The 12,555-nt window shown below is 41.4% G+C and overlaps 2 protein-coding genes across 2 annotated transcripts; both read left to right on the top strand.

Annotated features, from left to right (window-relative positions):
- The first annotated feature begins 2,149 nt into the window (after positions 1 to 2,149).
- On the top strand, positions 2,150 to 4,113 carry LOC139579030 (lecithin retinol acyltransferase-like). The gene is made up of 2 exons (XM_071407241.1): positions 2,150 to 2,751; positions 3,358 to 4,113. Exons 1-2 carry the CDS (start codon positions 2,194 to 2,196, stop codon positions 3,508 to 3,510), a joined length of 711 nt encoding a protein of 236 aa, XP_071263342.1. The 5' UTR covers positions 2,150 to 2,193; the 3' UTR covers positions 3,511 to 4,113.
- On the top strand, positions 3,720 to 8,263 carry LOC139579735 (lecithin retinol acyltransferase-like). The gene is made up of 3 exons (XM_071408558.1): positions 3,720 to 3,736; positions 4,772 to 5,279; positions 7,802 to 8,263. Exons 1-3 carry the CDS (start codon positions 3,720 to 3,722, stop codon positions 7,955 to 7,957), a joined length of 681 nt encoding a protein of 226 aa, XP_071264659.1. The 3' UTR covers positions 7,958 to 8,263.
- The last annotated feature ends 4,292 nt before the right edge of the window (positions 8,264 to 12,555 follow it).

The following is a 12,555-nucleotide window of genomic DNA, read 5'->3' as shown; positions in this document are numbered from 1 at the left end:
CAGATTAAATTAATCGTGCACTTCACAGGGTGGTGAAAGTGCACTGTGATGAGCTTGATACTCCTTTCCAATACGTGTTGAGGGTCTTATTCTGGTGAGGTGATGATCGATGCTTGACTGAAGTTTGATAAATATAAATATTCTCATCATGTAGGCTATTGTAGACTAACCTACCCGCAGAGCCTACCCACACTGTATCTGCAAACTGATGGCTAGACTAGACTAGGCACATTGCTAATTAACACAACAGTTTTTGTGACAAAACTATCGGTAGCGTTGAAAATGCAATGGAAACATATTGAACATTAGATTTGTATTTGGTACATGAAAACTTAAGCTAAAAAGTACATTTTGTGTTATCAGGCACTGATTTTTTATCTGCAACAAGTCCGTTTTGTGGAAACACCACTGGTGGGAAAATCTGGATTTTTGAATATTTCACTCGAAAATCTGTCGCCGATCGGATGGAAACCTAGCTATTGTTGCCGTGGATTTCGTCGCATGCACAATTTACGATCAAATCTGTGCGCCTGAGCGTTTTACAAATGAAGCCCTTGGACTCTCATTTTTACCGTTACAAAATGTCACGTTACTTTCTAACACAATGGGAGCAGGGTGCATTTACACAGGTTCTGCGCGTGTGTTAGGATCGTTAGGATCGTTAGGATCGTTAGGCTATCTATCGATGTGGTTCATGATAAGTCTACCACTTCTCCAGGCACTGTCAAGATCTGAACATCTGTCCAGACTTAGACCAGCACTGAACTGCAAATCCTGTTGGATTTGATATTTTAAGACGCCAGTCAGTTAGGGTTGAGGGGAGTTTGATGTCAACAGTCTCTTGACTTGCCCTGGATGTGACCACAACACGACCCGTTTCTGACCCCAACAAGACCACGTCACATCTGCAGTCTTCCAACGGTCAGTGATGGTCAGACCTCAACTTTTAACCCCAAATATGTTGGTTGATAAGAGGGGGGTTAGAAGTTCGTGCAAGACATTTCGACCCCGTCGTTGTTGACTTTTGTATTATACAACATCGACCCGCTTTGGAGCCTTTCATCTGTCCAGACTTCGAGAAACACAGGCAGTGAACTGCAAATCCTGTTGGATGTATTATCTTAAGACGCCAGTCGGTTAGGGTTGAGGGAAGTTTGAGGTCAACAGGCTCTTGACTTGACCTTGATGTGACCACAACACAACCCTTTTCTGACCCCCAAAAAGATCACTTCACATCTGCAGTCTTACAGAGGTCAGTGACGGTCAGACCTCAACTTTCAACCCCAAATATTATAGTTGATAAGAGGGGGGTTAGAAGTTCATGCAAACACATTTCAACCCTATCTTTGTTTACTTTTGTATTTTCCAACATTGACCCACTTTGGAGCGTTTGTCATGGACCTCTAGTTAATGTACAGTTTCAATGATAACATCATAAGTCACTAGTTTTGGGGTTGAGGGGGGTCGTTGGAGCAAGAGCGAAGGCATACCGAAACTGGACTGTCAGTGATTGCACGAAATTGCTGAGAAAATGGGGTAAAAGTCCAATTGTAGCACAATGCTTGGCAGACAAGGTTAATTGACTTAGAATACAACAACTGTAAAGATCCCTGAGTTAGATTAGATTAAAAGACAATATAGGCCTAATTGGCCAGACAAGGTGCTCTTCAAAATGTTGTCTTGACTGTCACATAGGGCCTACTGTCATTGTAAATAAGAATGTGTTCTTAACTGAGTTGCCTAGTTAAATAAAGGTTAAATAAAATACAGAATAAATAATAAAGTCAAATAATTTCAAGAATCTAGGCACAAGGTCATTATTTTTTTATTAAAAAAATCTGCCTTTATGATTATAAAATTGTAAATAACAAAATCGAATGTATTTGTTCAATATAATTCCAATGAGCCTGTAATTATAGGCTTATAATATAATATTTGATTTATATATCCTACATATATAGATCAACGTACACCTTAAGCATAAACAACTTATTAAAAGTAAAGTCAACAATATGCCATTTTCTGTAGACTAAAGAAAAACGCCATACGTGCCATAAACACCATGGGAATGTCCTTTGTGGCCAATCGTGTCTTCGGGGTTTACCTTTAAACTGCACTAGTCCCCTCCTAGTGCGCATATAAACCCACTTCTCCCAGACAACTCTCAGAAAACTTTGGACAGGAACTTTCACCATGCTCTACTCGTTGACATTTCTCGTCGAAAAGCTATCCCTTCTCTCGAACTTCAAACTTTTTGAGTTTAAATGGACGGACGGGAAACGCAAAGAGGCGGGATGCACAGAGCGCACGACATATAGTCATACAGTCGCGCCGTTGTCTCTCCAGAGAGGGGACCTTTTGGAGGTGCCGAGAACTTTGTTCACGCACTTCGGTATCTACTTGGGTGACAACAACGTCGCTCACCTGATCCCTGATATCATGCCCGTGCTAACCAATGATAAGATGATAATCAAAAAAGTTATCACAAATAAGAGACTCATCATGGGTTGCTTGTACAAGTGTGCCACGGTGCGCGTGGACACCTTGGATGACTTTGTATATGGCTCAAACATATTGGTGAATCATATGGATAGAAAATGCAAGGCGCAACAACCGTTCCCAAATGAAGAGGTTGCCGAGAGGGCAGAACAACTCGTCGGCGCTATCCCTTACAGTTTACTATGGAATAACTGTGAACATTTTGTTACATACTGCAGATACGGTTCAGCGAAAAGTCAGCAAACGGAAATGGTAATTTTATTTTCCTTGAATTATATATATTTTATTTTCAATACAATCACGTTGTGCATAATTCTGACCCCTTAACCTTTACGCTACAGGAGATAATGTGGTGTCTTCTTAGAATATTTTGCATATGCATGACCTGTATCACAGCGAGGACTGTTATCTTTAGATTATGGCATAGATGTTTTCAGAGATTTGCATTTAGATTAAAATTATTACAAATGCATCGGATTGAATTGTTGATTTAGGTTAGACCTGGTTGTAATACTTATTGGGCACAGCATCTTCATCCTTTGATATTTCCAATCCCAGATGTTGTATTTATATTCATGACAATGCATCTCCATTTTCAATTATACTATGCCATGGGTAATTTAATAGGCAACTATATTCAGAAACATTGTGTTTTATTCAGTTTTACTGAAAATACATTTCTTTGAGCTTTGATTTGTTGTTTTGGTGTTGTGGCATCCAATCTTCTTCTCTCTTTTCTTCCATAATTCAAACAAGTTTAGATTTATAACATAAATACATTAAATACGCCTAAAATGAATTGTTCATAAAAATCCTAAACCTACATGGGTAATAATTATTTATCTCCTTTCTTTGCAGTTTTGTGGGTGCCTGAAATCAATCATCCGAGACCAGAGGAGTGTCTTTCTCAGTGTTCTCCTGGGAATGATCTACATCATCTGCTTTGGCCTGGCGCCTTCAACTACGTTACCCACAATCCTCATCCCCTTCACTCTGTGGATGGCCGGCTGAGAAGCCAATGTTCAAAGCCTTCAAACACTCCTCTATGGACATTACAATAGAAACTATTTGGGATGGTGTCTTTTCATTGGTCCTTGCAATGACATTACTTGGCACCTCCCAACTCATTTGCCTTTGGTATAAGCCTATAGTGGAATATCATATAATAGGCCATTGTTACAGCAAGAGCTACCTTGCCAGCCAAAAGTAAACATAGCGCAATGTGGCTGCAGGCCTAGTAATTTACATGTGAGTGTTCATGTCAACACTTACTGTATTGTATGTAGGCCGTTAAGGCATTATAAAGTCTTTATAAAGGCCATATGATCCCTCTGTGACCAATGTATCATCCATATTTCCCCCAAAAGATTAGCCAAGGCGCATTTTCTACTTTTTATCTTACTGTGTAAGTCACTGTAGTCTAATCTGTAAATAATGTATTTTCTTCAATGATGATACTGTTGTATACTTTTTTTAAATAGATACTTTCAGTTTGAAACTCTAAGAGTACTACGCTGATTAATACAATACTTGTGTGTTTTGAGAGCAGATCATTTTGTTTTCAATCAAATACATTGTAAATATCAGAAATGTTAATAAAGATATTGGAAGTTATCATTTGGTTTGTTTTGGTCTGGTTCCAGGAAATATGTTAACAAAGCATTTTCCCACACATTTTTCAATACAGTTCGGTACATGCAATCACAGTGCATCTTAATACTGACATTGCATCTCTGTCAATACCACCCACAGCCTTTTCAAATGATCATCTTATTGACATGATTGGCCACATAAAATCCCCAATATATCCCCGTAATATTTCCAAACCCAAATATTTCATCATATAAAGTAAATTTACGCAAAAGTTACATTCATAAAATATACACGTTCTCTGGATAATATTGCTGAGTAATGTCTATGCATTATTCTTTTCTTTCTACTGTATGGGGTATTCACAGTTCCAGACATATTGAGAGTGAGTCAGCATTATACGACTCAACCTGACTGTTTATTCAGGCTATAAGATATTCTTGACCTTTTAAACTGGGGGTTGTTTTTCTGATTTGCCAATGAAAGCCACATAACCGGAACACATCCCCCGATTAAACTCTCCCAGTTGTGAAATTAAGCCGCCCTTGAAACCACACGATTAGTGGAAAGCTCCTTTATTTCTGTCAAAATTGCACTGCAAAGTTGAGAAACCTCGAATCCCACGTGCGTGGCTCCTCCCAGACCCTTAGCCTCGATAAAACGGCCAGGTGTCAAATTATAGTTTAGTGATTCCCTTCCTCCAACTCCTGAGCCGCTTCTTCATTGCTTCTAAAGTGGATGAAGAGGACAAGGACAAAGACTCTAAGTATGACCCGTCCCTGTACAAACGTGGCGACCTTTTGGAGGTTCCTAGAACTCTCTTCACCCATTTCGGCATCTACCTGGGCAACAACCGGGTGGCGCACTTCATCCCGGACATCTTTCCGGTCTTCACCGATAACAAGGGTGCCATCGGCAAGACGGTGACCAACAACCGGCTGATTCTAGGGGTGATCGCCAAGTCGGCGAGCGCCAGGGTGGACTCGTTGGCGGATTTTGCTTATGGCTCGGAGATCCTGGTCAACCACATGGACAAGCTGTGCAGCCAGCCCCCCCTGGAAGGGGACGAGGTGGCCAGGGGGGCAGAGAGGCTCATAGGCTCCATGACCTACAGCTTGCTGTGGTACAGCTGTGAACACTACGTCATGTACTGCCGTTACGGCATGGCCATCAGCTACCAGACCTACCAGGTGGAGTATGGGGTTCTCCTTTGTCAAAGGGCACTGTTCTTACACGTTTTGGGGTTCGTATGTGATCGGAAAATCGATGGTGATTTCCCGGACGACTAAGATCAGTCACTGCAAACTTCTCCGAGTGAAGCCCTCACGTGACCCCCCCCAGGGCACTGTAAAGGAGGGTGTCACTTTAGACAATAGGGTTTACCAAACATCCTCTCAACTGTCAGTCCACTGATTTGACCTATCCCAGTTTTAGCACACCTGATTCACCCTGTCAATCATCAAGCCCTATTATAGTTGTGTGCTGGACTAGTACTGGATTAGATCAGTGGAATGACTGGGGGTACTCAAGGAGATGCTAAGAAAACAATGCTTTATTTGAGACTGTAGGAATAACATTGTGAACCATGCGCCAATAGTACACTGTAGTACTTGGTATTACATAATGCGCAGGGCAATGAACCAATGGTGGGAGGAGTTTTTTTATTTAACCTTTATTTAACTAGGCAAGTCAGAGTTACTGCTGGTTCAAATTACGGTCAGACAAACTTGTTGTAATACTATTCATATACTATTGAGTGAAGAACCTACTGAGACATGTTAAAGTGAATTGCTGCCGATAAATACGCCGGGGAAGCAAAAACTACAAAAACATGTTGTTTAATGACTTGCAGTAGTGCATTGCTTTGTTGTTAGAGCGTTAGGCTACACAATAAATGTTTGTTGGAAGGAATCCGGCATGTGGGTTACGTGGGAAATATGCCAGATATTTCAATGGATTTTATGAAACAAAACACAGATTACGGGACTATCAAGTGCTGTCGTTAAATTGACCTCCGTCACCTCACGTGCCAAATCGGGAACATAGGTAAAAGGGAAACGCATAGGATGAAATCTTTCTTCAACCGTCAGATATGTTTTGGTCTTCCAAGTAAAAGTGCTGTTTCACGCTGACATCGACTGACTGTGTTGAAAACTATGGTGAAAACTCCTTTGGTTTTGAGAATGGATTTACAATGTATCTCGTTTATAGCAGCCTACTTTGGAGTGCTTCAGATGACGGAGGTTGGCATACACCAGAGGTGGCTCGTTTCTTTCCAGCCCAGCAGTAAAACGCCTGGTTCAAATGATCAACGGATCATGATTCATGGACATGCTCCTCAAAATCTCTGGAGCATAATTAATGAGTGTCATCAGGCACCATATTTATAAAACGTCTCAGACTAGGAGTCCTACTCTGTAATTAGATCCCTGCTATCCATTCATTAGAATCTAAAAGTCAAAGCTGGTAATAATGGCACACCTAATCGCTCTTATGAATACGGGTCCTGGTCTGAGTTCAGCAGGGCACAGTGTTGTGGAACCCTCAGAAATATATTGGGTAGAACAGACATGCAACCTCTCTGGCATGTAAGTAAGGAATCGGGGTAAGCTCTAATCATGGCATTTCTATCTGAACTCGACACAGGTGTGCTGGTACCAACGTCTAGTCTAGACATGCTGTGGTCACCCCTAGCTCAGACAATAGCCAATCAATGTGGGAATACTGCACACTGATGCAAAGTACTGTCTGGTGAGAGCGGTTGAAAGGGTGTACATTTCTCTGAAAAGGTCAGATGATTGTGTTTTGCTGTGGATAGATTGCTTTTAGGCCAACGAAAAGTGAACTTAAAGGCTGCATCCCGGTTCTCTACCCTTCTCCAAAAGTGTGCACTTGCACACTCCCCATCAATGGATTCAAAAGCATCTGATTGGTGTAAGCAGTGGCGGAGGGATGGAGTTACTAACATTGGTTAAATCCATGAGAGAACGTGTGCAAGTGGAGAATTGGGACAAAACCACACGCTTGTCGAGTTGGACCACAGTGCACTGGTGAGCAGCACCATCTAGTGTTAATGCATTAAAGGCCCCCATGCATCGCTGTTTGGCTGCGGCTGTTTACCAAAACAGTGGATGGGTACCCACTTTGCTGTTGTTTGAATCCCAGATTGCCCCTTTAATGTAGACACAGGAAGTCCTCATTTTAAATAAGAAATGCATTGTAATATAAATCAAAGTAATGATAATGCAGGATGGAATGCCAGTCGCCCTGGATAGGAACCATTGCTACACAGTACTTTATAGAATAGAGGTATTTATGGTTGAATCACGATGTTCTGTCATATTAAGACATCTCATGCTGTTTCATTAATTGTTGCATCGTCATTGTACTTCATTTGTATGTATGATTGGGATGCTGCCTCTTGGCCAGAGCTCCTTTAAAAAGAGATTTGCATCTCAATGGTTACAAATGGACATGGGATGAATAAATAAATAAAATTAACAATAACAATTAACCATTAGACTATCAAAGGCCCCAATTCAATCAAACAAAGACGAAGGCTTTCAAAGACAAAGGCAAAGAGCACTCCTCTCTTTCACTCGATGTTAACGCGATGTTAAGATTTAAAGCACTCACAAGCTTTTATTCATCTGGTGGATAAAAAAAAAACATGTAAAGGATGCTTACTCTTGTTTCATCCTCTCTCCTGCAGTTCTGTTTGACAGTGAGGAAGATCATCTGCAGAAGGATGAACGCCTACCTCACAGCTCTGTGTGGAACGGGCACCGTGTTATACCTGGGCTCCCCAACGTTGCTGAACACAGTACCCACCCTGCTCGTCCCCTTCGCCATCTGGATGGCATCGTAAAACAAAATGGCCATGACATACAAAGACACTCGTTGAAATGACTGCGGAATATGGAATCCTTAAACGACGTCCCACTATCGGTATCACTGCATTATCATTGTACATGACATTTTTTTTTAAAGCATTATGGGAAATGTCATGTTGGTGGTGATAGTAGTTTTTTTTCTCCAACTTCCGTTATTTTATTAGTTAAAAGTTTTGACAGTTTAAAGAGAAGTAAACATCCTACACATCTGGTATATACACATACATCTGTGTATAACAGTCTATAAATGGACAGCAATATATACACTGCTCAAAAAAATAAAGGGAACACTTAAACAACACAATGTAACTCCAAGTCAATCACACTTCTGTGAAATCAAACTGTCCACTTAGGAAGCAACACTGATTGACAATAAATTTCACATGCTGTTGTGCAAATGGAATAGACAAAAGGTGGAAATTATAGGCAATTAGCAAGACACCCCCAATAAAGGAGTGATTCTGCAGGTGGTGACCACAGACCACTTCTCAGTTCCTATGCTTCCTGGCTGATGTTTTGGTCACTTTTGAATGCTGGCGGTGCTCTCACTCTAGTGGTAGCATGAGACGGAGTCTACAACCCACACAAGTGGCTCAGGTAGTGCAGCTCATCCAGGATGGCACATCAATGCGAGCTGTGGCAAGAAGGTTTGCTGTGTCTGTCAGCGTAGTGTCCAGAGCATGGAGGCGCTACCAGGAGACAGGCCAGTACATCAGGAGACGTGGAGGAGGCCGTAAGAGGGCAACAACCCAGCAGCAGGACCGCTACCTCCGCCTTTGTGCAAGGGGGAGCACTGCCAGAGCCCTGCAAAATGACCTCCAGCAGGCCACAAATGTGCAGTTTGATTTCACAGAAGTGTGATTGACTTGGAGTTACATTGTGTTGTTTAAGTGTTCCCTTTATTTTTTTGAGCAGTGTATATATTTTTTAAATTGTTGTTCCTGATAAAGGCATTGTTTTGACAGTATATAACGGACATCATGGCCTTGATGGTCAAAATTATACAGACAATAATGACATTAGGACAGGATGGACAAGTTGCAATTTGACACTGTTATTGCCATACTCCGACAGGGTGAATGTACTGACCTATGCCTTTCAATTAAATTCATATGCCAACTCTTCCTTGTGCAACTTTTCAATTAGCCTATTGTATTTGTCTTTAATACTATATTGTGCTAATTTACTCCCCCTGTTGTTGCCCTTACCTATACTCCCAGTAGATAGCACTGTAAGTAACATTGCCATACTTCTGAATGAAATGCATTCTTTTGGAATACATGGAGAGGTAAGTCTACGGGGAAATCTCCGGCTCTGAATATAGAAGGCACAGAAATATCCTCAGTTGTGCTCAATTCTTGTCCATTATTGTTTGTGGTGGTTTCAGCATGGTTCAAGCATGGTTGGAAGTGTCCCTACTACTGTAGTGATAAGAAGCAGTGTTTTCTCAGTCGGCGATATCCTTTCCATCCAATTCAGTCTCCCACTGGCCTATTTAGAAATAATAACAAACCATTAAATAATTCACTGTAAAAATGTAATTTCAGAAGTAATCTGATGCCAACAGTGCTGGCATTGCTTTTCCTAATATGGCATATTGGATGGCAAATTGAACTAATGACTGCAGCAAACATAACGTACATGTAAACATTCGATTTTAAGGATGATTAAACATTCAATTATGAAAGTATTTGCGGAATCGGAGGAGACAAAACATTGAGATTGCATTACATGAGTTTGTGGGTAAATTTCTTCTGCTGTTACTGAGGACACTAGACATTCACGTTTAACTGTGTAATACATGCGTTGTTAAGACAGTACTGGGACACACCATGTGCCCAGAAACACTCATTTAAATGAGCATTTAACCAAAAAATATTTATTCAAAAAAATATATATACAGTGGGGAGAACAAGTATTTGATACACTGCCGATTTTGCAGGTTTTCCTACTTACAAAGCATGTAGAGGTCTGTAATTTTTATCATAGGTACACTTCAACTATGAGAGACGGAATCTAAAACAAAAATCCAGAAAATCACATTGTATGATTTTTAAGTAATTAATTTGCATTTTATTGCATGACATAAGTATTTGATACATCAGAAAAGCAGAACTTAATATTTGGTACAGAAACCTTTGTTTGTAATTACAGAGATCATACGTTTCCTGTAGTTCTTGACTAGGTTTGCACACACTGCAGCAGGGATTTTGGCCCACTCCTCCCTACAGATCTTCTCCAGATCCTTCAGGTTTCGGGGCTGTCGCTGGGCAATACGGAGTTTCAGCTCCCTCCAAAGATTTTCTATTGGGTTCAGGTCTGGAGACTGGCTAGGCCACTCCAGGACCTTGAGATGCTTCTTACGGAGCCACTCCTTAGTTGCCATGGCTGTGTGCTTTGTGTCGTTGTCATGCTGGAAGACCCAGCCACGACCCATCTTCAATGCTCTTACTGAGGGAAGGAGGTTGTTGGCCAAAATCTCGCGATACATGGCCCCATCCATCCTCCCCTCAATACGGTGCAGTCGTCCTGTCCCCTTTGCAGAAAAGCATCCCCAAAGAATGATGTTTCCACCTCCATGCTTCACGGTTGGGATGGTGTTCTTGGGGTTGTACTCATACTTCTTCTTCCTCCAAACACGGCGAGTGGAGTTAGACCAAAAAGCTCTATTTTTGTCTCATCAGACCACATGACCTTCTCCCATTCCTCCTCTGGATCATCCAGATGGTCATTGGCAAACTTCAGACAGGCCTGGACATGCACTGGCTTAAGCAGGGGGACCTTGCGTGCGCTGCAGGATTTTAATCCATGACGGCGTAGTGTGTTACTAATGGTTTTCTTTGAGACTGTGGTCCCAGCTCTCTTCAGGTCATTGACCAGGTCCTGCCGTGTAGTTCTGGGCTGATCCCTCACCTTCCTCATGATCATTGATGCCCCACGAGGTGAAATCTTGCATGGAGCCCCAGACCGAGGGTGATTGCCCGTCATCTTGAACTTCTTCCATTTTCTAATAATTGCGCCAACAGTTGTTTCCTTCTCACCAAGCTGCTTGCCTATTGTCCTGTAGCCCATCCCAGCCTTGTGCAGGTCTACAATTTTATCCCTGATGTCCTTACACAGCTCTCTGGTCTTGGCCATTGTGGAGAGGTTGGAATCTGTTTGATTGAGTGTGTGGACAGGTGTCTTTTATACAGGTAACGAGTTCAAACAGGTGCAGTTAATACAGGTAATGAGTGGAGAACAGGAGGGCTTCTTAAAGAAAAACTAACAGGTCTGTGAGAGCCGGAATTCTTACTGGTTGGTAGGTGATCAAATACTTATGTCATGCAATAAAATGCAAATTAATTATTTAAAAATCATACAATGTGATTTTCTGGATTTTTGTTTTAGATTCCGTCTCTCACAGTTGAAGTGTACCTATGATAAAAATTACAGACCTCTACATGCTTTGTAAGTAGGAAAACCTGCAAAATCGGCAGTGTATCAAATACTTGTTCTCCCCACTGTATATATATTTATCACATATTTCAAATTCAACTGTACCTATTCAGTCCACCTGAATAATAATAATGATGTGTAAGAACATAATAATGGTGAGCTGATGAGAAATATCTAGAACATTTGGGAAACACACACTATTTTAAAGGTGCAATATAAAGAAATTGCTCCACCATTGCCTGCTTGCTAAAATACTAATAGTTTGCCTAATTTCAGTTTGTACCATCCAAACAATTTTTTTTTCAATAACCAAAAATATTGTATTTTCAGCTGTTTGAAGCTGGTGTAAAAAACGAAAGTAAAAGACGCTAAAACTAAACTTAACAATGGGAAGCATAGAACTCGGGAACAGATCTACAGCGTCTTAGACAGCGTCTTAGACACATTTCTATGTGAATATGTTCAGGTCGCCCAAAACGTTACATATTGCAGCTTTAAATGTCAGTTATTTTAAGTAAAATTCCCCTTTAACACTACCTCTCAAAGATACACAAATGACATGAATCATCAACGAAAAAATGTCTTTCCTTTTCCCTCACTGGAAATAGCAATACTGTCTTGTTTTTACAGTGCTCAATCATCGAGGTATAATGAAAGAAAAAATGCCAGTGGGTGGTAGTTGACTCTCAGTGGTAGTTGAGTGGCCACCTCACCAAGTTCTCATTGATGAAGCAAATGTAATATCATTTCTGTGGAAGATTCTGGCCACATGTAATGGACCCAAATCTCTCTCCCTTACTCCCCTGTCTCTCTCCCTTGCTCTCCCTCATATTCTCTCCCCATCTCTTGCTTCAGTCTTTCACTCCCTCTCCCTCGCCCTCTCCCTCTCCCTCTCCCTCTCCCTCTCCCTCTTCCTCTTCCTCTCCCTATATTACAACCCAGGCAGATGGCTGTACGCTGACTGCAAAGTAGAACATTGCATTTGGAATAATCAACCTTCTGTCCCCCTGGGGTCTTTGTGGGACAAACAGTGAGGGGTGATATAGCCTACTGGTAGTAGTGTGCAACCGAGTGGTCTCGTGGTTCAATAACCAAGCAGCGACTCGCTCATTCTATACGTGGATCATCTGGGGAT

Source organism: Salvelinus alpinus, chromosome 6 (genome assembly GCF_045679555.1).
Source record: "Salvelinus alpinus chromosome 6, SLU_Salpinus.1, whole genome shotgun sequence".
In the NCBI taxonomy this organism is placed as follows: Eukaryota; Metazoa; Chordata; class Actinopteri; order Salmoniformes; family Salmonidae; genus Salvelinus; species Salvelinus alpinus.
This window is presented reverse-complemented; position numbering and strand designations above follow the sequence as displayed.

What these genes read in the sequence shown, in the direction of transcription:
- LOC139579030 (XM_071407241.1), top strand. Translation starts at nt 2,194, where the DNA reads ATGCTCTACTCGTTGACATTTCTCGTCGAAAAGCTATCCCTTCTCTCG. An exon ending in AAAGTCAGCAAACGGAAATG is followed by an intron (nt 2,752 to 3,357) that starts GTAATTTTATTT and finishes CTTTCTTTGCAG; the next exon opens with TTTTGTGGGTGCCTGAAATC.
- LOC139579735 (XM_071408558.1), top strand. An exon ending in TCAGCTACCAGACCTACCAG is followed by an intron (nt 5,280 to 7,801) that starts GTGGAGTATGGG and finishes TCTCTCCTGCAG; the next exon opens with TTCTGTTTGACAGTGAGGAA.